Below are 27982 nucleotides of genomic sequence, written 5' to 3' on the forward strand. Positions count from 1 at the left end.
GCAAATTGAAAAAACCCAGGTCATTTTTCCTCACTCAAAACATTTGCTGTATAATTTTGCTCACCTGTTTTCAAAAATTAGCCTGTAATTATTGCCACCTCTCAGTAAAGTTGTGCCTCCTATTGTGCAGATGGCAGAACTGGGTAAATCAAAGGTAAGACTAGCTTGCCTTTTAAACTCTGGCCAGTTTTCAGGATCTGCTTTTTTACTTTGTTTTTATAATTCAGAATGCAACTCTTTAAGTATGGACATGCACTGATAACCCTGAGAAAGATATCCATCTACATGAAGCCGCTGGGAGAGATCATCAGGGGGTTTGGGCTGGGTGTTCATCTACCTATCTTTTAAATCAGAACTAGTTAAGGCAGTGAAGGTCCTGTGTGAGTGTCTGGAGGCGGTTGGAGGATGGATGGTGGCTAACGGATTGAGGTTGAATCCTGACAAGACAGAAGTGTTGTTCTTGGGGGACAGGGAGCGGGCTGGTGTGGAGGACTCCCTGGTCCTGAATGGGGTAACTGTGCCCCTGAAGAACCAGGTGCGCAGCCTGGGAGTCATTTTGGACTCACAGCTGTCCATGGAGACGCAGGTCAAATCTGTGTCCAGGGCAGCTGTTTACCAGCTCCATCTGGTACGTAGGCTGAGACCCTACCTGCCTGCAGACTGTCTTGCCAGAGTGGTGCATGCTTTAGTTATCTCCCGCTTGGACTACTGCAATGCGCTCTACGTGGGGCTACATTTGAAGGTGACCCGGAAACTGCAATTAATCCAGAATGCGGCAGCTAGACTGGTGACTGGGAGTGGCCGCCGAGACCATATAACACCGATTCTGAGAGATCTGCATTGGCTCCCAGTACGTTTCCGAGCATGATTTAAAGTGTTGGTGCTGACCTTTAAAGCCCTAAAAGGCCTCGGTCCTGTATACTTGAAGGAGCGTCTCTACCCCCATTGTCCAGCCCTGACACTGAGGTCCAGCACCGAGGGCCTTCTGGCAGTTCCCTTGCTGCGAGAAGTGAGGTTACAGAGAACCAGGCATAGGGCATTCTCGGTGATGGCGCCTGCACTGTGGAACACCCTCCCAGCAGATGTCAAAGCAATAAGCAACTATTTTATTTTTAGAAGACAACTGTTTAGAAAGTTTTTAATGTTTGATGCTGTACTGTTTTTAATATTCTGTTGGAAGCCACCCAGAGTGGCTGGGGAAACCCAGCCAGATGGGCGGGGTATAAATAATAAATCATCATCATCATCATCATCATCATCATCATCAAATAGTTCTTGTGTGACTTTTCTGCACACACTGCATAATGGGGAGAATGCCCTTAGTAAGGATCTCAAAAAGCAAAGCAAAATAAATACGTTGTTCCTCTTCCCCTTTCCCCAATGCATATTACCTAATTTGGCAGTTGTGCTGCTTTTACCTCATTCTAAATCTAGCCACGTTCTCTGTCCTTTGCCAGTGAACTGAATCTATGCTTTTGTAGTTATCTTAAAAACGTTGACCTGTCTCCAGAAACTTGTTTTTTGTGGGGGTTAGAAACTGTCAATTTTATTTAGATATCTTACAAACAATTTAGATACTTTAAAGGGCCTCTTTTTGTTTAGTACTGTTTATGGTTAACGAACTTAAAATATTTTTATTACAAATGTACCGCTGTGTAAGAGGAAATCAACAAAAATCATTTTGAAAACAACAACAGGAAAAGAAAGTGTCATTCTGCTTTCGGCAAAGTCTTTGAAACCTGTAGTTGCCTCAAGCTGTGGCTTCGCTATAGAAGAGTGTCTGATAGGAAAAGATGAAAGCTTTCCCTGGTTTTTGCTTTCTAAATGTGATTGATGTTCAGAGGGTCAGGCTAGTTGCTTTTATGCATTCCCATTAAAACATTTCCTGACAGTTTTAAAAGGTCTTTTAACTGAAATGGTAATTTTCTGCCATCAACCACTGGTTGTCTAAATCTCTTTAAAAGAACTTTTGTAGAGCAGAGCTAATGGTATTAGTTTGGATTCAGGCTAAGAGAGTTGAACTTGTCCCATTGATTTCAGTGGGACACCAGCTAGTCATGGCTTTACTTAAATTCATCTGCCTGCTTCTGTGCGTTCAGTTATGCCTCGTATTACTTGTTGGTGTCGAGGACAGACTTTCCATAATCTCCTCCCTTTCATGGGCATTTGTGATCAGCACAATCTCTGCTGACAGAGCCATACATTTGTATTGCCTGCAGTTGCATGGGGTAGTGGGTTAATAATGTTTGTTTTGGAGGGCTGTCCTGCAGCTCCTACAAAGACAACCTTTTCTATAAAAGCCTATAAAAACCTCAAGAAAACATATTTAACACTTATATAGGAGCAAATATTTTACACTTCACTGTTTGGCAGTGTAGTCAATTTTTTAAAACTTGTGCAATTGGGATTTGGTAAATCTTGTGGTTTTTTTAAAGGATAAGCTAGAATTTGATTGACACATTTTTAGCAATGGGTTTTATTTGACACAGAAGCTTTTGTACTCTGACACAGTCAACTTTCACAAGCTAAGAAGATGGTTTGAAATTTGGAACACTAAAGAGACAGTGGTTTTGATTGGGGTGATAGGTTGTTGGGAATTTTTGTAGTTTTGTTTTTATTTTGATGAAGCACATAACAGTGATGATGATGATGATGATGATGATGATGATGATGATGATGGAAGATGATTCCCAAACAACCCATTGTACTATTTAAAGAAGCCTATAGATTTATCAGGGTTTTATTTTTACTTTATTTTTTGTTTCATGTTTCTTTGCATTTCAGTTTCTGTGCATCTGGTGAGCTCTAGTCCACAAAAGTTTATGCCAAGATACATTTATTAGCCTTTAAGGTGTTTCAGAAAACTCTTTTAAAAAAAGAACCGGCAACAGACTACCTCAGTTACCATTCTGGTAATTCATCCATGTTTATTAAGCTAGCTAGAAACATTAGCCGTCCTTTAGTCTCATTGCTAATTTTCAGTTGTACGACTGGCGTTATCTACTTCCCAAGTTGAAATTAAATTAACAGATTTGCAAAAAGCAAGTCAGACCGGTAACAAAAATTGTAATATTGGGCAGCATTACCAAGATACAAATTTGTACCAGGTAAGTGACTCTTTTGTATTGTATCATCAGGTATGTTTCACTAGTCACTTCACCCTGTGTTTACAGGCCACAGAGAAATTGAACACTTCAATAACTAGATGGATTTTCCATCACAAAGTGATTCCCAATAATGATGTAATCCTGCTACCCGCCAAGTTCGTTTGTCCTTTTATTCTGCATCTGAGTTAATAGGATTTTTAGTGTATGCCAAGACAAGTTGGCACGTCTTCAGAAAGTGATACGACTGCTCTTCCAATTACCTTTTAAGCTCTTTAATTAAACTTTGGTTATGTCTTCCAAGTGTCATGAATGTGTGATTTGTCTTTTATTAAAAAGTCTTCCCAGTCTGTACCTTGAATGACGAAGCATGAATATGGTAAATGGTGAGCTCAAAGTTCACTCTTTAGATGTAGGGCATAGTTCAGAAATAGGAGTCATGTGAACAATTACCTGATAAAGTATAGTGAGCTAGTCGGTAGAACACACGATGCATTGTGGATGCCACCTGCTGTGTAGAAACTCAATATTTCTTACTGGAACTGTCTATAAAACAGTGCTTTCAAATAAGAGATTTCTTGGAGCATACCTGACATTGATTCACTCAGAAAAATAAAGAGCAAACAAAGAGCCACAACTCACAACTACACTTAAAACCCTAGATTTCTCAATTATTATTTTTCTGGGCAACAATCACTTTTGTACCAAGGAAGGCTCCCTCATCCCTCAAAAAAGAGGGTCAGAATAAACCTGACATCACTTTTCAATTGCCTGAATTAAGAGACACCAAAGAAGACTCACAAAAGGCTTGCAAATAACCCCGGAAGTCCTTTCTTCATGATCAGGCTATTTTGGGCTCTTCTGTCTGGTTTGTATGATTCTAATTTAGATCTGACTTCATTCATTGGCTTAAAACACTGAAATGCAGAAGCAGCCTCATCTCTCAAAAAGCCTTCCTCTCCCCCCAAATAGTGCCTGTGCCTTTAGTTTCATATCTTTCATTCTAATGGGCTAGCAACTTTTTTAAAAAAGAGAGAGAGCTCAGAATCTTGCACCTATGCTGGCTTTGGACCCAGTACAGATATACCTGCTAAACCTACCTTTTTGCAGCTATTACTGGAATCTAAAGTTATGGTAGTACTGTGGTAGCTGCATATTCTAGATCAGGCACCCCCAAACTCAGCCCTCCAGGTGTTTTGGGACTACAACTCCCATCATCCCTAGCTAACAGGACCAGTGGTCAGGGATGATGGGGATTGTAGTCCCAAAACATCTGGAGGGCTGAGTTTGGGGGTGCCTGTTCTAGATACTGACTCCCATTTTAATTAAAAGAACTACAACCCATCTTTAGTAGAAGTCCCGTACACTGCCAGCCCTGGCTCTCCCTGTTACTTTTGGAGGGCAAACAGAAGCATGTTAAACTTTTACATAACTCTTTTCAGCTTTAACTGGCTGGGAGAGACATCTGGAAAGCTGTGGTGGTGAGAGCATTTGCATACCCACAGAGACATTAGACCTTTGGTTTTCAACCAGTGAGTTGGGAGAAACAGGTGGGTTGTGAGGCTGTTGCAGGTAGGTCATGGCAAAGGTGTTGCTGCCATGTTGGACTCCAGGTAAAGGTAAAGGTAAAGGTACCCCTGCCCATACGGGCCAGTCGTGTCCGACTAGGGTTGTGCGCCCATCTCACTTAAGAGGCCGGGGGCCAGCGCTGTCCAGAGACACTTCCGGGTCACGTGGCCAGCGTGACGAAGCTGCTCTGGCGAGCCAGCACTGGCGCAGCACACGGAAACGCCGTTTACCTTCCCGCTATAAAGCGGTACCTATTTATCTACTTGCACTTAAGGGTGCTTTCGAACTGCTAGGTGGGCAGGAGCTGGGACCGAAAGACGGGAGCTCACCCCGCCATGGGGATTCGAACCGCCGACCATGCGATCGGCAAGCCCTAGGTACTGAGGTTTTACCCACAGCGCCACTCTCGTCCCTCCAGTTAAGGCTGACCAAACCAAAGGAGCGCTATATGTGGCATCTGAGCTAGAACACATTATTCTGATGAGACACTCATTCTATCAAGTTCCATGAGAGTTGAAAGAACCTTTTTCAATAAGAGAGATTTCAGTCCAGTCATATGCCCCACCTTTCTATGCCTGTAGCAAGGAAGATCTCTGTGGAGTGTAAAGACTCTCTTCACTTTCTTGATACAGTGGTACCTCAGGTTACAGATGCTTCAGGTTACAGATTCCGCTAACCCAGAAATAGTACCTTGGGTTAAGAACTTTGCTTCAGGATGAGAACAGAAATCGTGTGGCGGTGGCTGCGGGAGGCCCCATTAGCTAAAGTGGTACCTCAGGTTAAGAACAGCTTCAGGTTAAGAACGGACCTCCAGAATGAATTAAGTTCTTAACCCGATATACCACTGTACTTTCTATGGCTTTCTAGATTTCTCCAAAAAATGGAATTATGCTGAGAACTAGAATTCAGAAGTGTCTACTGCAGTAGGTAGCTTGGTTGCTCTGTGGTTGCCGTCATGAGAGTATCTGGGGGCCTAGAAGGTGATGACAGAAGTCTGGCTGCAGGACGTGAGAATTATAAGGAGCAGGGGTGCTGCAACATCCTCATTCCCATGTGGCACAGACTGAATTGGCCTGATCCTGGGAGCCATAGATTGGGGCCACTGGTCAGATCCAGGAATCTGGGCAAGAGAGAACAGCAAATGACAGTGCAAGAAGGTAGGAAGGCAGAAAGGCACAGAAAGACAGGAAAGTGATGAAAGTAGAAGGATGTGAGAGAAGAGACAGAAGATGAGTGACAGTTGAATCCTTCTGGAAGTAATGGATACTTATTTTTTGGTAAGAAAACACAAGCATAATGGTGTGATGATAACTTGTCCTCTTTCTCAACATCAAAGACAGTGAAAACAATGCTGAAACTCTGGTTTGAGCTGTGGTTCAGAAAATTCTATTCATGTTTCCAACTGTTGCCCAGTTTTCTGAAGAAAGATAAAACAGTAAAGCTTTGCTTTTATCGAAGCGGATATTCTGCAACATGTACAGCAGTTTATTGAAAGATTCGGTGCCCATCTTCTTCCGAATCTGTGTGAGGAAATACAGTGGATACAATCATCATTCACTATGGACGCAGAGTCACTGGAATTAAGATACAAATTGCAGTAACACTTCCTTGAGCTTTCTTGTAACACAACCTTAAAAGTGCAATTTCAGCAACTAACATTACCAAAGTTTTGGATTTCGTTCAGTTAGTAAAGAATACCCAGAATTGGCAAGTGTAGCAATCATCCACCTGCTACCATTTGGTACCACCTATCATTGTTAGTTGCTATAGCGCACCAAGACATTGTTGTGTTTTACTTGTGAACAAGTAAAGTGGCAGTGCCCTGTTTGGCTGCAAAGTGAGTCATTTTATTTGTGGATGAATTGAGTGAAAAGAAAGGGAGCCTTTGTTGCTGTCATTGTATTGTGGGAACTGGAGAAACCAAGCAAACCATAATTGGTTATTTGCTTTTTCCTAATGTCAGCCATCTTCTGCAGACTAGTTTTAGACTAAAACTCTCCCGACTCCTAGCCATTGGCACTGCTGGCTGGGGCTGATTGGAGTTGTAAGCTGATGGATGGCTGCCTTATGTTTTCTCTTGGAAGTCTGTCTTGAAAGGCATCAAATTTAAAACTTTGGTGCATTTGTACTAACTTACCGTAAATAGAAATTTCCTGACATGGAAAATGTGTAAACCTCATATTTACATCCTTTTCAGCCATGTATCCAGTGCAGCAGTGAAGAATGCGATGAGCATTATCTTTGTCTTGACCATTTTTTTGTTCTGGGAAAGACCATAACTGTGATCTTGCAGACTGTCTGAAAGTAAACCATTAATCTACTGTTAACCAGATATCTGGTTCATGTCACGTAAGGGCGGGAGAGTTTATTCTGATCGAAACAAGTTGCAGTTGTGAAGGCAGCCAAAAATATTTTGTTGTGCCTCTTTGCCGTTGATCACACGATGTTCTAGTAAAAAAAAAAGGTTGTTTACAGTCTGACTTTTGTGCTGTTTAATCACTAGATTTAAGTTTGCTTAATCAATACCAGCTGGTTTTCAAATCTGTACTCAGATTGTTGTGCGTAAACAGTGCTTGAGTCTATGATATGATGACTTCAAGAGCTGGAAGGAATTGTGCTACAGAAACTACTGTAAAACATTTATGAAAGAAATGAAAAATCTTCACGAAAACTTTAAATGCTATGGGGAGTCTAGCCTATAGAAAGATAATTGCCCTTTTCTTTACCATTATTTATTTATTGCCGATCTATACTGCCTTTCTGCCAAGGCGGTATAAAATGAAGGGTGACCAGACTCCTCTCAGGCCAACTGGGAGCTGATGGCATGTGCCCTCCCTGACTCTGTGGTACCTTCCTGTAGGGCACACAGTGCCAAAATGTTAGCCACTGAAAACAGAAAAAGGACCAGGAATGCTAGAAGACTTTGATTAAGTTTCTTGCTGTTACTAGTGATCTTGTCCCTGGGAAAGAGGCCTGATTATGAAATCAACATTCCCACTGACATCCCTGTATTTTAACAAGCTCTTGTGTTGAACCTGCATAAGCAGATGTCTTCTCTTCTATTTTTTAGTGATTTCTAAATTTATTATGTAGAAGAGTGAATTGGTGGACTTTCTATGGATTATTTCTAGGAAAATACCAAACTTCATTTGTTTTGTTAGTTCTGTAACGCTGGAAAAATACGGTAGGTTCTTTGGCTCAAGTACTGACTATTTTATAGACTTAACAACAAAAGGGTGCTTGGAATAATTACTGTATTCTTCACTTACTGAACATTCAGTTTCCACTTAAATTCTCATATGCTGACTTCATGCCTCCTCCACAATTTTTTAAGCTCAGCAAGTCTGTCATTCAGCAACCTGGTATGGTTTGTAAAATACTGACACTGACATCTACAATCGGAGAAAAATAAGGAATTGGGTGAGGAAAACTACTGAATAAGCAAAATATATTGCTGGACTCCTTTTTGTATAGAACCAAAACTGCATACTGTGTGCACAAGAGTATTTTTCAGTCTTATCTGCTAGTGAAACTGTCAGTTGTTTACAGATCTAGATAGAAAGTTAGCAAAGTAGGCAAGGAACTAAATATAAACCCATCATTAATATCTGCCTGGTCCTCAGTAAAATGTATACTTGGCTCTTCTTATGGAATACAACTGTGATTTTGGTTCTGTATGCACACACTTCAAATACATATTCACAACTACATACAATTCTTAAAACTCGTCAATAATAAAGCAACAATGCAGTCATTTATGGTGGTCTCCCATTTTAAAAAAGAAAAAAGAGAAATTTGGGACCCGAAAAAGTACGAGTATGATATGTATGAGGCTACAGCCCATGTTGCTGCTTCACTTACTTGTTTTTACCTCTCTTTTTAGGTCAAGTGCTCACAAGGAAGTTTATATTTAAAATGTTGTAAGCACTGTCGTACTTGTTATAATTGTGTATTAGTTCTCTGGTTACCTTCAAGAACTGGAATACAACTTTTGGCCAGCATGATAATATTATGTGTGCCTGGAATAAGTTTTAAGAAATAGCAATCTGAATGTCTCATATCTATGTACATAAAGAAACAGATGTATCCGAAAAGACGGAGGAAAAAGTTTTCTATTACTAGTTCTGTGATTTGTAGAGGGATCATGTTTTTGCATGCAAGAAGCTCCCATGTTCAGTTTCTGAAATATTCAATTAAAGGATCGCATGGGGCTGGGAATAGCCTCTGTCTGAGAGTTGCTTCTTACACAATTCTATGCTGGGTAGACCAGAGATCTCACTTGATTTAACAAAATCAGGAAAAAAATACATAAAGTTAAATATTCAGGTGATCTTAAGAACCAACTCCTAGCGACCAAGGTCCCTCCCCCCAAAAAAAATTAATTGAGGGGCCTGGATATTGCCATTCAAATTGATCGACATTGTCATTTAAATGGTGTATGTTATCAATAATTGTGATCAATTATGTGGGGTGGGGCTTACCTGAGCCCCCCCCCCATTTTATTCAACTTGGCACCCCTGTAGGTGATTACAGACGCTGGAAGGCCACCTTGGTGTAATCTTTCTTAAAGTTGGATCTTCTCTCTAACAATCTCTTCACAGAATAATCTCTGCAATTCATGTGTAACATATATTCTAAAATGATGCTGGGGCTCAAACCTGTATTTTGTGATGCAGAACCTTTGCTTCAACCACACATGCTGGGGCTTATTCAGAGTCAGCTTGGATGCACGGTAGAAGTCAAAAGCATAGTCATTTCCACATTTGCCTGGTGGAAATTTGCTGCGGCTGTATCCAGATTAACAGCCAGCGGAAGTTCCCCTTTGAATAAAAAGTACACCCAGCTGGATGTGGGAATGACTGCCCATTTGGCTGAAAGCGTTGCTTCAGAGTTGAGAGAGAAGCTTGCTATGTAAATACTCTAAAGCAGTATTCATTCTTACTGCTCCCATTCATGGGTTGAAGCCTGTGCACCAATTGCATTGGTGCTTGTTCTACTTGCATGTCAAGTTATCTAGGCTGAAATCCTGATCTCAGAGACATTTGACAAAGTTCCACTCCATTTTAAATGGCATAGGATCACAGTCTCTTTTTAAATTTGCACAGGCAGCCTACATTAGATTGGCACCAATGCCAGCAGCAGCCAAGTGCTTTTGTACTAAAGGTGCAAACCGATACAATCACTCTGGTAAGCAGATAGGAAAGGCAAATCCTTAGTCTAGACAAAGCCTTAGTGTGTTTTCAGCTTGGATTTGTGCCAAGGGGAAATGGGCAGGCATAAGCTAATTTATTTGAAAGATAGACATGGGTGATGAGAACTTTTTCTATCCCATTTAGGGGGGTGTTGAATAGGAGCAGTAGAATGAAATGTGATGTCCTTGGGTGATAGAGGAGGGTTAGCACAGACGTTCTTGTCACCTTCTGGAATTTTTAAAACTAGAATGACAACATGGGGTGAGGAGACAGTTTTCCACAAGCTGTAAACATACTTGATTGAAATAGGTGGAGAAGCAGCCGTGTTGCTCCAAGGACAAATTGAGTTTCAAGCTGCCACTCCAATCTTGATGCATAGATAATAAGAAATCACTTAATTAGAAATTATCCAGTGCTAAGGACGCAAGTGAAAATGGCAAACGTGTCTCATCTAAAACAGACATGATGATAAAAACTAAAATAGTTCTGAAGCAAGTAAAATAAGATAGATATAGATTCAGGTAGGTAGCCGTGTTGGTCTGACGCAGTCAAAATAAATAAAAGAATTAAATTGTCCAGTAGCACCTTAGAGACCGGCTAAATTTGTTCTGGGTATAAGCTTTTGTGTGCAGGCAGAAGTGTGTTCTGAAGAAGTGTGCATGCACACGAAAGCTTATACCCAGAACAAATTTAGTTGGTCTCTAAGGTGCTACTGGACAATTTTTTAATTTATTAAGATAGATATAGGTAATACTCCAATGCAATTTCAGTGAACCTTGATTTTCAAGATTAGCAATGTAATCTAGGCATGTCCACTCAGAAGTAAAACTTATTATTGGGTAAGCATGTATAGAAGTCCTATTATAAGCCTCCAGTTGAAAACAGCACCTTTGTGACTTGCTCAAGAATAAAGAACCTCCTGGCACATAGCAAATGGTTCAAAGAGAACTTGCTGCAAGACAGACCCAAAAAAGAAAATAACAGAACACCACTAGTACTCACATACTGCTCCCAAGTTAAAACAGTTCAATGCATCATCAGAGATCTACAACCTCTCCTAGACAATGACGGTTCTCTTCCTCAAGCTCTGGGAGGAAGACCTTTCATTGCCTACAGACAGCCACCCAATCTTAAACAATTCCTCACCCACAATAATACAACAACCAGACTTAACATGGACAGTGATACCAGAGCCTACAATAAACCCAGATGCCAACTTTGCTGCCACATACACCCGGACAACACCATTCCTGGCCCCAACAACATCAAACATACCATCTCAGGACTATTTAATTGCTCATCTTCTAACATTGTGTGTGCCAACAGTGCCCTTCAGCTCTATATTGGGCAAACAGGCCAAACCCTACGCCAAACAATAAATGGACATAAATCTGACATCAGGAATCACAAGACAGAGAAACCAGTAGGAGAACACTTCAGTCTCCCAGGACATTCTGTACAAGATCTCAAAGTAGCTGTCTTATTACAAAAGAATTTCAGAAATAGCCTGGAAAGAGATGTTGCTGAATTGCAACTTATTATCAAACTTAAACCATGGAGAGACCTGGTCTGAATAGAGACATTGGATTCTTATCTCATTATACATGATAAAGCTATTTTTTGCCATCTCACCCCTTGCTTTTTCCTGTAAGACCAATTGCAGTCATCAATAGTCAGTCAACAGGTTTACCACACCTATCAGCCAATCACCCATTCCCACCACCCTTCTGAGTAATACCCCTCCCCACCCTCTCACTATATATAAGGGTCTGATGATTTCTGTTTTAGTGTATCTGAAGAAGTGTGCATGCACACAGAAACTCATACCAATAACAAACTTGGTCTCTAAGGTACTACTGGAAGGATTTTTTAAATTTTGGTTCAAAGATTGTACTGCTTCTGTGCAGGAGAAAAACATGTGATTAAGAAAAGCATGTAGTATTCAAAAGTAAAAAGGAAAGGTAGTAAATTGGGAATTGAGGGGGTTGCTGAGTAATGTAATGTAAGGAAGCTGTGGTGCTACAGTGAAATGTATTGTTCTGACCATTACAGTTTTTATAGCATTACCAAAAGTGATAAGCGCATCAATAAATTTTATATACATATGCTTTTTATTATGGCTTATTCAATGCATTGGGTTGTGTTGAAATGATATATGTATTGCCTTTAGTAAAACATTTGCAGGATTTTTTCACAACAGGAATGAAACTATTAATAAAATAATTAAGTTTTTTATTTTCTAGAAAATTGAAAAATGTAAGCATGCAATACATTTTTAAGATCTAAGCTGAGAGTTCATGAAATGCAGGGGGAAGGGGTGGTAGTGCAAAACACAGCACAAGGCCTTTTCCAATTTCCCAGTGATTTTACTGGTTCTGAATTGCACTATAAACTCCTATTCATGCTGCCTGTGATATCCCTATAGGCAATGAATTTTTAATTAATTAAACAATTTATATACTACGATTGTGAGCGGTGTATGGAGATTACAATACAGAAAAGGAAAAAAATCAGTTATTGCTATAAAACCAGACCAGTTAAAATGCCTGCTAGAATAAAAAAAAAGTCTTCATTGAGTGTCAGGAGTTCAGCAGGGAGAAGGCCTGTCTGACCTCAACTGGAAGGGATTTCCATTAAATCGGGCCAACAGTACTGATCACTGGTGGATCGTGTACCTGAACCATGAAGGACCACTAACAGTGACTCCCCCACAGACTTCACTGATCAGGCAGGGATATGAGAGATTAGGCAGTGCTTGAGGAATCCTGGACTCTAGTTAAGAGCCTTGCAAATTAATACAAGGACCTTGAACTTGGACCAGTGCAAGTTTTAAAGCACTGGGGTTCTAGCAGTTATCTGTTCCTATCAACAGTCAGTTGCCCATCCTCCAGATGTCTTCTGGAGGAGGCACACGAAGAAGGGCCTCAGATTATGATCACAGGGTCCAGTTCAGTTCATATGAGGAGAGGCAGTACAGTGGTGCCCCGCAAGACGAATGCCTCGCAAGACGGAAAACTCGCTAGACGAAAGAGTTTTCCATTTTGGAGGTGCTTCGCAAAACGAATTTCCTATGGGCTTGCTTCGCAAGACGACAATGTCTTGCAAGTTCCTGCTGTTTTTTCCCCCTTCCTCCCCCCTTTTTCTAAGCCGCTAAGCCGCTTATCAGCTGATCCGATTAGCAGATAAGCCGCTAAAAGCCGCTAATAGCGCTAATCCGCTAATCCTTCAATGGGCTTGCTTCGCAAGACGAAAAAACCGCTAGACGAAGAGAATCACAGAACGGATTCTTTTCGTCTTGCGAGGCACCACTGTACTTGAGGTATTGAGATCCTGAGCTGTTAAAGGCTTTATAGGTCAAAACCATCACTATGCATTGGGTCCGGAAACTAATTGGCAGCCAGTGCATTCGGGCCAGGATTGGCGCTATATGCTCAAACTGTCTCTCCCCACTTCCTGTGTTTTCTCTCCATGCATGACAACTGTGTGAAGGAGGGGGGTAAGTTTGAAAGACTGTAAGTGGCCCAAGGTCAGCCATCAAGTTTCATGATTGAGTAGAGATTTGAACCCTGGTCGCCCAAGTCCTACTCCAACACACTAACCACTGCACCATACTGGTTCTACATGCAACTGCACCCGAAAGCCATAATATATTTAAAAAATGAACAAGTAATGGCTCATGAATAAAGGAACAATACATTAAGATTATTAACACACACCAGTTTTTCAGAGGCTGGAAGACAGACAGTTTAGAGTTGATGTTGTTTAGAAAAATACACATCTAATTCAATGCAATTTTTTAATGGTTACCATTGGTCTTGTACCTCAAGGGCAGTTTGAAGTTTCATTGTGTGATGTTAAGCAGCTGCCTGATTGACATTTGTTGCCTCATATAAGGTTGGCATCAATAAAATATGCCATTGTGCATGCAGGTCACAGCTCGTTGTTATGTGCTTGCTGGTACCTATCCAAGTCACCTTCCAAATACTCCTGGGAGCATCTAAGGACGTTACTGCATTAATTTCTCCCTATTCTGTTGTTTAAATACACACATGAACAAAATATTTAAAATTAGTTAAAAGACCTATCAATTCAAATTATTGCAGAACATTGTATACATTGATAGATATTTGGCCATGATGTATTTATACAGTAAACCGTTTTTGTTGCGTTTCAGTTAGGTTAATCTCAGGTGCTCAAATACTGCAGATCATGATAGAAGTCACATGTTATCCTTGTTAAGCAGTAGCAGATCCTTGTTTAGCTATGAAACAAAGTACAGCTGTGCGCAGAATAATGTTGATAACTTTTGTGACAAACAGTTACTATAATAGTAAATTGCTTATCCTGCATTGAAGGAGATACAGAGATGCTGCTGGGAATAAGATGGGGAATTTGGTGGTTTGCCTCTGCTAAAGCAGTTGACTAATTGATTCAGATGTGTCTGAAGCTAGGAGTCCTTGGTGGCTGTGGAGATCCTAATATTTAAACCACAGTTAAGGAATCACAAGCAAGAGTATATGCTTGCCCCCTTTCTTGCATGAAATCATACCTACGCCTACCCACTGTTAAAAGTTACATTGCTGCTTATCTTAATCATGGATGGATAAAGCTACAGTAGCTAGGGCATGCTTTTAATTTGGGGGTTTGAGACAATCTTCAAAACATTGGTGAATACAGACAACAAAAATCATAGCATCTGGGAAAAAGGTAGTGTGTGTAATACAAGAGATGAACAATCAATTATTTTTACGTTATGATCATAGATCATAGAATTGCAGAGTTGGAAGAGGCCACAAGGGTCATCTAGTCCTACTCCCTGCAATTTAGGGATCTTTTGCCGAAGGTGGGGCTTGAACCCACAGCCCTGAGATTAAGAGTCTCGTGCTCCACCAACTGAGCTATTCCTGGCCTTTAATGATGAGTAGACTCTCTTTCTGTGCCTCTATTGACATCTATCTATCTATCTATCTATCTATCATCTATCATCTATCATCTATCTATCCCCTCTTATCCTAGTTGACCACAGGTGGTCTGAATTTTATGTGAGTAGGTATGATTGATTGCAAGAAATACTTGATAAGCTATGACTTATAAAATGCAAGATAGGCCCCTTGATGCTGTTTCCTGTATGATCCCTTAATAGTTGGCTAAAATGGACATATTTAAATGGCTCTGAAAGTGACCAAGCCAAATTTTGGAATAGAACAGAATGAAAATTCTTTAGCATTAAAGGTTCTACAGTGGTTTTCCATGAATCAATAAAAAACCACATACTGTCCATCCCTTCATGACAACCTAAAACGGTTGTTTTCATAGTTCTCTCAGACTGACTTAATTCTGTGGAAGGCAGTGTGTTGCTGTTAATAGAGCCATCTGGGAACAGGTCCAGTGTCAGCAGTTTATGCAACCTTGTGACAATGGAATAATCCTGAGGCTCATCCCATGAATGTAAAGCATGTGTGTTAAATCACTCCATAATCAGTTTTCCAATAGCTTCTCTGCAGAACTATATTTTTCATTGAAAGTTAATTAAAGTAGTTTAGAGGTATGGTATAACAACCTTCTGTCACTGAGCTCCACATATGCACCTTGTGGATTTCATAGTGGATAAATTATCCATCCCCGCTTGAAAGGGGGGATGGCCTGGGCCACTGTGATTCTTCCTTGTTTATGTCTGATGGGTTTGTTCCCCCTGCTGGAGAGAGCATGACATTGTCAGAGTGGAGCAGAATGTTCCCTCCTCAGTTTTAGCTATTGTAGCGTTGGATTCTTGCAGAGTGGGAACTTTATAGCAGCTATTATTAAGGGGTTTATCTTGCAGCAAGAAGAGTTGGTGCTGGGACTGGGTCTAAATCACATGTATGAGCACAGAGGATTGTGGGAGAGTTACTTTGTACAGCAGAGGATGCTGTGTCTAAAACTCATTTCAATTGTTACTCACCTGAAGGTGGAGACTGTGTTGGAGAGGCAAGGCTATGCAACTGACTACCCCCTGATATGTTTGGCACCCTAAGATGCCTTCATAGCTGCCTTATTGCGGAATGGCTGAGGGCAACTTCAGTGGTCTTGCTCTGATCCCTTTCAATGCATGGAACTTTCCTTCTCATAAGTATCATGTGACAGAGTCTTTGTACCATGCTCAGTTCCTTGTGGATGACATGAATTCTTCTCTTTAAAAAAATAGTTAATCTATTTTTAATACATTACCATAATGAATAGCACTTACTGCTGGCATTGTAGTTAATCTTTTCATCTTGGAAATGTTGATACTACAATCCTGTTGTTCACTTTGAAGATTCTGCAAATGTTTTGATAATCCTGGGGTCTCATGGAAACCTAATTCTCCTTAGAGATTAGCAGAAAAAAAGTATTTCAAGTTGTTGGTAAATGTGGAGCGACAAATTCGTTTTGCAGTTTGAAAACAAAATGCACTAATAGCTTTCAACATGCTGTGGGAGCATGTCGCTGTGACAAACTTTAATGTACCTGTTGAATATTCCCAGTAGCATCCAAGAAACTTGTCATATGACATCAATACTTTCATTGTTTCCCTGCATCATGAAAATGATGCCCAGAGCACAGTGAAGTCATCATATCTTTCAGGGAAGATGTGGATCATTGGAAACCACTTGCTCCCAGTAATGTCCAGTTAGACTCAAAGAAGGTCTGGTGGTGGGGTCTGTTATCATTCCAAGCATGTATAAGATTTAGTCAATTGAAAATATCAGTGATGGAAGTATATATTTTACAGTACTTACAAACCGTCAGATAAACGGCTGCTCACCTGTGCATGTTCATCTGGATGGCAATACCAATGAATTCACTGAGACTTGCATCCTGAGCAAAGATGGGTTTATAAAATTACCTGTTGGTAACAAGAGTTTATATCATGCTGTAGACGTTTATTTTAAAACAGCTAAACATTGACTTCAACTTTTGCTCTTTCCTTTGTAGGTGCTAACATCATGTCGGGCCTTTCTGTTAACTTCTCGTATTCCTACCAAGGTAAGGCATTTTTCAGTCCAGTAGCATGGTAAATTTCACTTTTTAAGTTAATGTTGTTCATGTGGGAGCTTCGCTGTTTATCAATTCAATGGTACACAACTGTCTGCACAACTTCAGACTTTTAAGGACTTGCTTCAAGGCTTTTTTGCAGAGTCCTTTTGCCTAGCAACAAAGCCAGGGCTACCTTTGTTTCAAAACTGCTAGATTTACTCTTTTCCTCCCACTTCTGAATCTCCAGTGGTGCTTCGCCAGCCCCCACAGACCCACTCTCAGGCTCTACCACTTTACCTACTTTTTCTCTTTCTCTCCCTGCTTCCCCTCCTTTCCCCAGAAACTCAGCCCTCCGCCCTAGAGGTCAGAGAATACAGACAGAGTAGCAGTGGCTGTTGGGAAATGGAGTGCTAAGAGATCACAGCCCTATTACATTTCATTTAGCAGGAAAAGCTTTGTATTGCTGTGCTTTTTGATGGGTTCTTTCAATTTTACATAGGGCCTAGTTTACCAAACTTTTTTAAAAGATGGATTTTGTTTCCTTTTCTTTTTTTTGTCTGTCTTTGTTGAACTTGCGAAGTAGCTAGCTGTCTGAGTATCCTGGAAGCCAATTTAGCATGCCATTACAATATTTTTGAACTCTTTGTATTAGCACTCTAAACTATTGGCAAAGTAGATCTCTTAAAAGATCATCTGTAGTAGCAGTAGTAGTAGTAGTAATAGTTATTAAATTTTTATACAGTGGTACCTTGGTAGTTGAACACCTTAGTTGTTGAACAAATCGGCTCCCAAACCCAGAAGTGAGTGTTCCAGTTTGCGAACATTTTTTGGAAGCCAAACATCCTACTCACCTTCCGCGGCTTCTGATTGGATGCTGGAAACTCTTGTAGCCAATTGGAAACCGAACTCCTGGAACAGATTAAATTCGAGAACCAAAGTACGACTGTACTGCCCTTCATCCGAAGATCGCAGGATGGTTCACAGCGTAAAAGTACAAAATGAGAACACAAAAATGCATAATAAAACAAACGCAATCCAATAACCGCCTTTTCACAAACACATATTGTTATTTTAAATCCAGATACATGAAAAACTAGCCTCTATAATGGTTGTATATACAAGTTTTCTAAACTTGATTACCATGAATCAAAATGTGAATATTTGTATTAAATACACTTTGGATTCACATTTTTCAACTGGATGTGGCATGGAGTTGTGTCTCGAACAAGAGTTGAAGTTCCTCCACAGCTCATCTACATATATTTATGCAATTTATGAACAGGCCCATTGTCTAGTGCTGTGTCTGCAGGTGAGTACTATAATGAATACCACTTATAGCTGGTTAAACTACACTGCAAGTATTAAGATAATTCCATCAAACAATCCTCTTTTTGGGTACATTTTTCAATAAAATTTGTGAGGCGACAACATCTGAAAACTTGATGCTTTTGAGACCTTGGTACACACGTCTGATGTCATTAGTAATGCCCGGGCTTGTTGCTTATGCCATCTTCACCGTGAGTGCTGGGACCTCCCCATCCTGCACCATCTTGACACAGCAGCGGAGAACTATATAGAGACTCACCATATAATTTGGTGGGTATCCCTTTCTCAACAGTACCATGGATTTGATCTGTTTGGGCCAAAACCTGCTGCTGGGTTGAATTCCGCCCCCCAGAATTCATTGGCAATCTTAGTTGTATCTGCAGCTTAAAAACATGCATGTTATACAGCCTGCTGTGCCACATTATTTATCATCAGTGGAATCGTGTCTGCTGTTCTCTAGAGACCGAAATTGCATCTTATGACTTGTCTAACAGCATATTCCATGAAATGCTTTGATTCTCCTGACAATTGGAACTGATTGTCTTGGCAGAGGAAAGACTCCAGTGCTCTTTGCAGATGATGAATTTGTATCTGGAGATAATCGTTCATTCCATATGGACTCTGGCTAACATGATGTTGGCAGATGTCCTTGTTTCTGCTTTTATACAAAACAAATTCAGAAAGACTCACAAAATAAAACATGAGTGAAGCTTGATTTTCTCTTTCCTGAGAATATATATATATATATATATATATATATATATATGTAGGTTTTGGTGTCTTCGGGTGTCTTCCCGTGTAAGAGTTGGGGTGTCTAGGCGACGTTTCGACGAGGTCTCACTCGTCATCTTCAGGCTGGTGCTTTCGGCTTCTTGTTACTAGAACAGAGCAGGATCTCAGTGTTTGAGTTCCTATAAATACTGTTGAGGGGGTGTGGTGTATAGCCTCCAACGTTCTGGGCAGAGAGGAAGTTCCTAGGTTAATGTGCCTTTTCTTCTTTTGTTCATTAATTACTTGAGGGATATCTTGAGTGATTACTTGAGTGATATTCTGAGTACCACTTAGGAGGGTCATTAGGTGTGGATTAGTTGCTAAAGCTTTCGTGTCTTGACCTCTTGACCTTGTAAAGAGTTTTTCTGAGAAGATGGCTGTACTGCACTTAGTTGTGCTCTGGCTTGGCTTCGTGTATAGGGGCGAGCTGTGGTTTTGTGCCCTGTGCCAGCCAGATCTGTGTAGGGATTGCAGGGGGGTGCAGCATCCGGAGGTGCCACTATGGTTTGGCTACTGGATGGTGTCTGTAATTTATCTGTGGAGAGGGTCTGGGTTTGGGTCTGGTGTGGTTGATTGGAGATGGCGTTCTGTGTGCCTCTGGTTCTGGTGTCGGTTTTTGTGGGGAGGGCTAATTTCCAGATGTCTGGCAGGCGGGACGTGTCGTCACGCTTGTTCATGTTGTGAGGGTGTTTCTCTATCTCGATGGCTTCCATGATTATTCTCTTGTGGTGATGTTCCATGTTAAAGAGCAATTTGGATTCCAAATTGCTCTTTAACATGGAACATCACCACAAGAGAATAATCATGGAAGCCATCGAGATAGAGAAACACCCTCACAACATGAACAAGCGTGACGACACGTCCCGCCTGCCAGACATCTGGAAATTAGCCCTCCCCACAAAAACCGACACCAGAACCAGAGGCACACAGAACGCCATCTCCAATCAACCACACCAGACCCAAACCCAGACCCTCTCCACAGATAAATTACAGACACCATCCAGTAGCCAAACCATAGTGGCACCTCCGGATGCTGCACCCCCCTGCAATCCCTACACAGATCTGGCTGGCACAGGGCACAAAACCACAGCTCGCCCCTATACACGAAGCCAAGCCAGAGCACAACTAAGTGCAGTACAGCCATCTTCTCAGAAAAACTCTTTACAAGGTCAAGAGGTCAAGACACGAAAGCTTTAGCAACTAATCCACACCTAATGACCCTCCTAAGTGGTACTCAGAATATCACTCAAGTAATCACTCAAGATATCCCTCAAGTAATTAATGAACAAAAGAAGAAAAGGCACATTAACCTAGGAACTTCCTCTCTGCCCAGAACGTTGGAGGCTATACACCACACCCCCTCAACAGTATTTATAGGAACTCAAACACTGAGATCCTGCTCTGTTCTAGTAACAAGAAGCCGAAAGCACCAGCCTGAAGATGACGAGTGAGACCTCGTCGAAACGTCGCCTAGACACCCCAACTCTTACACGGGAAGACACCCGAAGACACCAAAACCTACATTCCTGTACCCGTGAAAATCTACGAAAGCATATATATATATATATATATATATATATGCATGCACATTTTAGTCACGGTTTAATTGTAGTATAGAAATATTAGTATAGTAATATTAATATTATAGTGATAGTATAGTAATTTTACCCAAATTTGAATTCTCGTAAACATGCCAAATAAAATGTGTTACATTAGGAAGTATAAGAATATAGTCAAATACATTTAGCACTGTTGAAAAAATACCAGATCTCTTTTCCCCAAAAAAGAAAAGCTGAGCCAGACAGAAACATATGATCAATGCAAATTTGTTCTTTCAATCTGCAAATTAATATACTTGCAGTAAGTTTTCTGCTGAGGCCTGGAGGAGAGATGCCGTTTCCCCTCCCCTCTTTGCTGTAAGATAGAAACTGTATCCCTTTTTAAAGGAATAAACACTCAACGCTGTTCATAAATAAACTTAGAACTTGCTTAACCAGTGCTTGCAATGAACAAATCTGGTTTAACAAATTAGTTCAAAAATCATGAAAGCATGAAAGTAGTTCCCATAATTTCAAAGTGAACTAATTGTGAATTAAATTCATTTGGGGTAGAACTCCGAATGATTCATTATCAAGTTCATCTTCAGGCTCATTATCTTGCATGTGTTTTGCTCCCTAGACTAGTGGTTCCCAACTGGGGGTTTGTGTAGCCCACACAGGGGCTCCATGGAACCATTCACATAACAAAAACTACAACAGAGATATCAAAAATTTTCAAAAGTAGGGGGTCCATGGCTTGGTTCTTGGAAAATAGAGGGTCCACCATACTTAGCTAACTAGAAAGCTCCTTAGATGAGTTGAGCCTTTAAGGTTAAAGTTCATAACTACCCTATTACTGTGCTGGCTGGGGCTGATGGGCATTGTAGTCCAAAACAATGGGAGGGCACTTGCTAAGGACATGTGCTTTATTAATGGATACTTGGCTGGGCGCTCATTCTATGTAGAATAGTTTAATCTTTGCTTGTTGTGCTTTTACTGCTGTGTTTCGATATAAAGCGAAGTAATTTTCTGTTTGAATTACAGCTAGAACTAACTTTCAGCTACTTGGAAATCCAAGGAATCACCTGCAATAAACCAGGCCAGGTGAATATTTCAGTTATGAATGTATTTAACGATGTAGTAATCCTATATAGCAGATTAGAAATGTTCTACTTAGGCAGCTGTGCTCCCCCACCCCCACTTTCCAATGCTAATTTAGGTGAAACCAATGGAGAAAGAAATGTGCATGGAATACCAGCCTTGTCTGAATTATGTTGGTAATAGCTTATTACCGATTGGTGTTCCTCTGCTGACATAAGTGGAGGTTTCCAGCAGAGCCTTTTGCTGATGGAATAGGAATTGAAGCAATCTTGGGCTGTTCACTTCCCCTACCATATGTTCCAAAAATCTGCTCCAGAGGGTTCTGGGATCTTTTGGAGAACAGCATGAGGAAGGGAAGGGAAGATTATGGTGGGCAGGCAGGGGGTAGGGAATTGCAAAGATTGCCTTGATTGCTATTATACTAGAAGGACTCTTAGGACTAAAGCGTCTTCTGTCAGCAAAGGGACACCAATTGGATTCTTTATTTGCAAGCAGGTGTAGATACTGAATTGGGGGCAGGGGGTGAGTTTGTAACTTGGAGTACAATAAATCAGATTGACTTGGCTTTGTACTGAATGTATGCTTGCTTTCATACAAGATTTTTTTTGGGGGGGGATCCAATGTCACTTCATTCCTTCTTGGTAAAAATAAAATATAAAAAAAATGTTTGTGAAAGCAGAATCTGAAAGTATTCCAGAAGGAGGAGGCAGGAATTTATTTAATTAATTAATTGAAGATATATATATATATACCACCCTATACACGGAGGTCTCAACTTAGTCTGCAACTTGCAAAGCTTTCGTGTAAAAATCCATGTGTTTGCATTCCCTTACATCCTTTTTCCGTATGTGTTACCCTCTCAAAGAAAAGCATTGAGTCAGTTCAGATGTAATATATCTAAATGTGGTTTGACTGATGAGCCTAAGCCTCAGACACCCACACTTCCTTCATCACACACACACACACAATTCCCTCCCTGACTTCTTGCTTCATAGCAAATCATAGTTTGCTATGACATTTCTGGGCAAACCCAAGATTTTTACAAACCATAAACAGGATACCAAATTATGGTTTCTATTTATGGTGGTCTGCCATGTTCAGAGATGTAACAGCAGACTAGGTTTGTCTCAAACCAGGAAGTCGGGAGGGGATCCATAGTGTACAAAGGAAGCAGGGAATATTCAAGTTTCAGACCCTACACACAACTGTCACTTGTCAGTATGTTTAAGTGGGGCATAGGATTAATTAGTAGAGAAGATGGAGTGTATCACTCTTCGAATATGTCTCTTGAAAGTGCTAGGACCATATTTCACTTGATATATTGGAGTGCCTACAGCCACACATACAAAAGTCAAAATTGGATTACATATGCGCCAAACAATTTGATTCTAAAGTGGCCTATATAAATCCAATTGTTTACTATTTTTAGTAGTCTCTTTTTAAAAGTAAAGGTTGTCACCAGTTTTTTCTGTGCCTGTACATCAGATTGGCATAGTTTAGCACTTTTGACCTGGAGGTTGAACAAACATACACACACATACACACGTTTCACATGTGATCGCATCACCACAAGTGGGAAGATATCAGTTGCGGTGATCTCTGCACATTCTTCTCTCCCAAGAGAATGGTGCAGTGATTTTTTTTTTTTTTGAAAAAACACAACTTTATTTCTCAAACCAAAGTAATAAATAGGATTTTTTAAAAAACAAACAAACAAACAGATTTTCAAGGGAGAACTCCACTCAAGGAAGGTCTGGCAGGGGAATACTCCAGTAAGGCAGTGTCAGCTATGTGTCATCGGAAGCAGAGCTTGGCTGTTCCTCCCTGCTCCTGGGTGTTCAGTTCTGCCTGGCCGCTGCCTGCAGCCATGGGTGGGAAAGTGCTGGTCTTCCGAGTGGCCCGTCTGGAGCGTGGCTCCCGTCCTCAGTCGCTGGATGCCTGCATCTGCTTGCAGAAGGCGTCAAACTGCTGCTGCTCCAGCTCAGTCATCACCCTGTTGAGGGCGTAGATCTCGGCCCGTTGCCGTTGCTTGAGCTCCTGCTGGGCCGCGCGCTGCTTGGCCTTCTCCAGGCGGCTGTTGGGACCGTCCTTGCCCTTGGGAGGCGTCCCCTGCTGTGGCAGCGGGATGGGAGGCGGCGGCAGCAGCTTCTCGCGGCGGGCCCCGCTGGGCTCCATTTTCTTCCTCCTCCCGCGAAGGAAGATGGCGGCCGCAGAATGGTGCAGTGATGTGCTGATACAGCCCCATTCCCATATCCTCTGTGATGTCATAGAATCATAGAATCATAGAGTTGGAAGAGACCACAAGGGCCATCGAGTCCAACCCCCTGCCAAGCAGGAAACACCATCAGAGCACTCCTGACATATGGTTGCCAAGCCTCTGCTTAAAGACCTCCAAAGAAGGAGACTCCACCACACTCCTTGGCAGCAAATTCCACTGTCAAACAGCTCTTACTGTCAGGAAGTTCTTCCTAATGTTTAGGTGGAATCTTCTTTCTTGTGTTATCACTTAGAAAAAGATGTGGGAGACTGACAAAGTAGTTTGGTTGTGCTCAAGTCCTGCTTGTGGGTGTCCAATGGGCATCTGGTTGGCCACAGTGAGAACGGGATGCTAGACTGAATAGACTTGAATGGGCTTTGGTCTGATGTACCAGGGCCATTCTTGTATTAGTTCCTTGCTAGGTTTGTAAGGAACTAACACAAGAATGGCCCTGGTATATCAAACCAAAGCCCATTCAAGTCTACTCAGTCTAGCGTCCTGTGTTAGTTCCTTGCTAGGTTTGTAAGATGGGACACAGGTGGCGCTGTGGGTTAAACCACAGAGTCTAGGGCTTACCCATCAGAAGGTCGGCGGTTCGAATCCCCGCAATGGGGTGAGCTCCCGTTGCTCAATCCCTGCTCCTGCCAACCTAGCAGTTTGAAAGCACGCCACAAAAAGTGCAAGTAGATTAATAGGTACCGCTCTGGTGGGAAGGTAAACGGCATTTCCATACGCTGCTCTGGTTCGCCAGAAGTGGCTTAGTCATGCTGGCCACATGACCCGGAAGCTGTACGCTGGCTCCCTCGGCCAATAAAGCGAGATGAGCGCCGCAACCCCAGAGTCGGGCACGACTGGACCTAATGGTCAGGGGTCCCTTTACCTTTAGGTTTGTAAGATGGCCGGATGGTAACCACCACAGTCAAGACTTTTTGATCTGATAACACCAACAGTATTGTTACAGTGCTGTTTTGGCATGAATATGCGGCTTTATTGGTTGATGAAGCAAACACATTTCTAGGAACATAGATTATTACTTGGATTGATTGTTTTTTACAGTAGTGTTATTAGATTTTCATCATAATATTTATTATTGAAATGATATACACAAGAAACATTATTTTTCCTACTTCATTATGCAGCTGATTGTAGAAACTGAAAAATGCAACATTTCTATGAAGTTGACTTCATCTGAAGATGTGCATGAAGTTTTGGCACATGTTGGAACATGCCTTAGGAGGATATTCCCTGGTCTGTCTCCTGTGTAGGTACTCATTGGGAAAACTGTAGCATATATTTGATATTCGATTAGTCAGCCAGATTCTCTTTATATTTGTGTATGTGTATGTGTATGTGTATGTGTATGTGTATGTGTATGTGTATGTGTGACCCCATCAGGGTTCAGACATCCATGGCTTGAAGTGGGTTTCAGCTTATGATTTGGAGACAAAAAGTGCAGTTTTAGCAGTGACCATAGTTTGCCCTCTTTGGATATCACTCCAATCTATGGTTACTGTGGACAAGCCTGCAGCATATACCTGATCGATAAATCATCACCAACAGTTTTTGTGACTGTTACCTACTTTCCAAGTTGCTGTGATCACAGGAATTGCAGAGAATTACTTCTGTAATCACTTGGTTGACACAATATACTTGACTGAGGACACTTCTCACATGGTTCAGTGTGTGGGTTGAACCAGCCCTTTGACCTAGCAGAGAGGTGTTCAACAACCACTTCACTCCAGGAAAGCTCTGATTGTTGCAAGTGCCAATGTAATAAATCTGAAGTGTGATTAATTGGGGGGGGGGGGAGAAACCGAAAGCATAACTTCTTCAATTTACCCTTCTCTGCACTTATGTAGATAAGTATAATAATTAAGTAGTTGAAGGAACACCTCTTTCCATCCCTCCTGTGTTTTAACTTTCCCATGAGGCCATATTCCATATGCTTTCCTTATGTAATCACAATGGGGAAAGGCTTTCTCTGTGATGGTGCCCTGGCTGTGGAATGCCCTCCCATAAAGGAGTATGCCTGCTTTCTATTTTGCAATCTTTTCAGTACCGAGTTAAGATGTTTTTATGTACCCAAGTGTTTGAATTTGCATAATCCCTCAGTCTGCTTTGTCGTCTGTTGTATTTTATTATGGTTATTTGTTTTATTTACCCACCCTTCCTCCCAGAGGAGACCAGGGCATTTACACATCTCTCTCTCTCTCTCTCTCTCTCTCTCTCTCTCTCTCTCTCTCTCTCTGTGTGTGTGTGTGTGTGTGTGTGTGAGGTTTAAAAACTGTTAAAAAATATAAAAACACTGAAACACATTAAAACATGTAATCAATCATGTGCCTCAATAATTGTGGTTTATTGTATCAGGTTTTTAACTTATTAACTTATTATTTATATAGTTGTAATTGTTATGGAGGATGGCGTAGAAATGTTTTAAATTTATAAAGGGCTGAATTCAGCTACTTGGTTATGTTAGCAGAATCCAGAGCAACACATGGAAATGCTTGCACTGGCAGAACAATCTCCTTAGCACTACATACATTGAATTCCACCCAAATATGGGTAGGCTACATTTTCACCTGTGTTCTAATTCAGATGTGCATTTTCCTCTTGCATGCAGAAGGATAATGAAAAAAGTAATTATGGAGCCGCCAGAAAGACTGGCTAATCTCCAGACATTGTGGGACAGCCAAACCGTGGCAGAGTTAGGACCATGTGGTGAGTGTGCATGTTTTTTTTTTAGACTGAAATGTACAAAAGTATAATCGCCAGTGCTGGGAAACAGTATTCTATTTATGGTAGGCTTAATTCTATTTCTAGGAGAGGCTTGGCTTTTTGGTAAAGGTATAATTAGCTCTAAGGTATAGTTAGAGTAGAGTGCCGTTGCGACTGGCTTGGGAAGGTGCTATTTTTGTACGTCATTGTGCCCTGCTGTACAGGCAACGTGGTCTAGACTCAGCTAGCTTCACATTGTGCCTGCAGCATGTTTGTGCTCAGAAGAGAGGAAAATATACTGAGTCTTTAAGATATGTGCATCAGCTTGAAGTACCAATTCCCAAAGGAGACAAATGGTTTGTGTTGCTTCTTTTGTTTCTAGGAGGTTTTTCTCAAATGTATGCGTGTGTTTGTGACTGGCTTGGTTTTCCGTATAGGGAAGAAGTTCAGTGGGTAAGTACAGAAATCTCATTGGCAGAGGTTTTTTTCACCTAGCTGTGCAAAGACAGAGGGTTTTTATTTATTTTATTCTATAAAAGCCCTAACCAAACCCAAACACCACCTTTCTACCATCCCAGCTGTAAAATATATTTTGTTGTGCTTTTTTTCCAACCAGGATGTTGATACAATTTATCTGACTCAAGATACCAGGGAGCTGAATTTACAAGATTTTAGTCATCTTGACCACAGGTAAGCACCCGAGACATTCCAAAAACTGTTCATGGTCGAAAGCAATATGCCATGCTACTTTCGCAGCACTCAGTATTGCGTGCATCTGTAAACCTTACTTTTTCAGTTTGCCGGTGAAATGTAGAACAATGCTTGGGTCTAGTGGTGACATTGTGAGCTTGCTGTGATGCCTCTATAAGCTTACCAGACGTCCCCGTTTCCTGGGGACAGTCCCCGGATTTACAAATCAGTCCCCTGACCAAATCCATCTGTTTAGTAGGAAGTTGGAAAGTGTCCCCGGATTCACTGAAAAAAATCTGGTAACCTTACTATAATCATCTGCAGTGTTTGAGATGAAGCAACTGCTGGTATGCTTCCATCCAACACACTTATTTGGTTGCACTTAAAGGGTGCAATTCACTACCACAGAAAACACTCCCACATGGTGCTCCCTGTAGCTCAGTGGCTACACTCTGCCCCCCTGGCTGGAGGCAGCACACTTCTGAATACCAGGTGATGGAAACCACAGAAGGAGAAAGTGCTCTTGTTGTCAGGTCTTGTGTGCAGGCTTCTCTTAGGCAGCGAGTTGGCTGCTGGTCTAAATGGCCATTGGCCTGCTCCAGAAAGCTGTTCTTATGTTCAGATGGCAGGCTACTGTTTATTTGTTCTTGGGCATTTAATATGTCTGTATCTGTGGCACAGTTAGGATACTGGCATTAGATAATGATAATAAAAATGTATATG

At 41.3% G+C, this 27982-nt stretch overlaps 1 protein-coding gene and 1 long non-coding RNA gene across 2 annotated transcripts in view; one reads left to right on the plus strand and one right to left on the minus strand.

The window, feature by feature from the left end:
- The window catches only part of CARMIL1 (capping protein regulator and myosin 1 linker 1), a 140928-nt gene that overhangs the window by 41141 nt on the left and 71805 nt on the right, over positions 1–27982 (plus strand). The window contains exons 3-8 of the mRNA XM_081205775.1: positions 16820–16870; positions 21541–21600; positions 24994–25115; positions 26475–26572; positions 26952–27022; positions 27186–27259. Of these exons, the coding sequence (XP_081061901.1) occupies positions 16820–16870; positions 21541–21600; positions 24994–25115; positions 26475–26572; positions 26952–27022; positions 27186–27259 (476 nt within the window). The remainder of the gene's footprint in view (positions 1–16819; positions 16871–21540; positions 21601–24993; positions 25116–26474; positions 26573–26951; positions 27023–27185; positions 27260–27982) is intronic.
- Positions 6196–16181, minus strand: LOC308592608. The gene is made up of 3 exons (XR_014010579.1): positions 16092–16181; positions 7943–8065; positions 6196–7121 (listed from the first exon to the last, which is right to left on the minus strand). It is a non-coding gene; the product is annotated as an uncharacterized lncRNA (long non-coding RNA).

The sequence above is a fragment of the Podarcis bocagei genome (genome assembly GCF_964188305.1).
Source record: "Podarcis bocagei genome assembly, chromosome: 8".
NCBI lineage: Eukaryota > Metazoa > Chordata > Lepidosauria > Squamata > Lacertidae > Podarcis > Podarcis bocagei.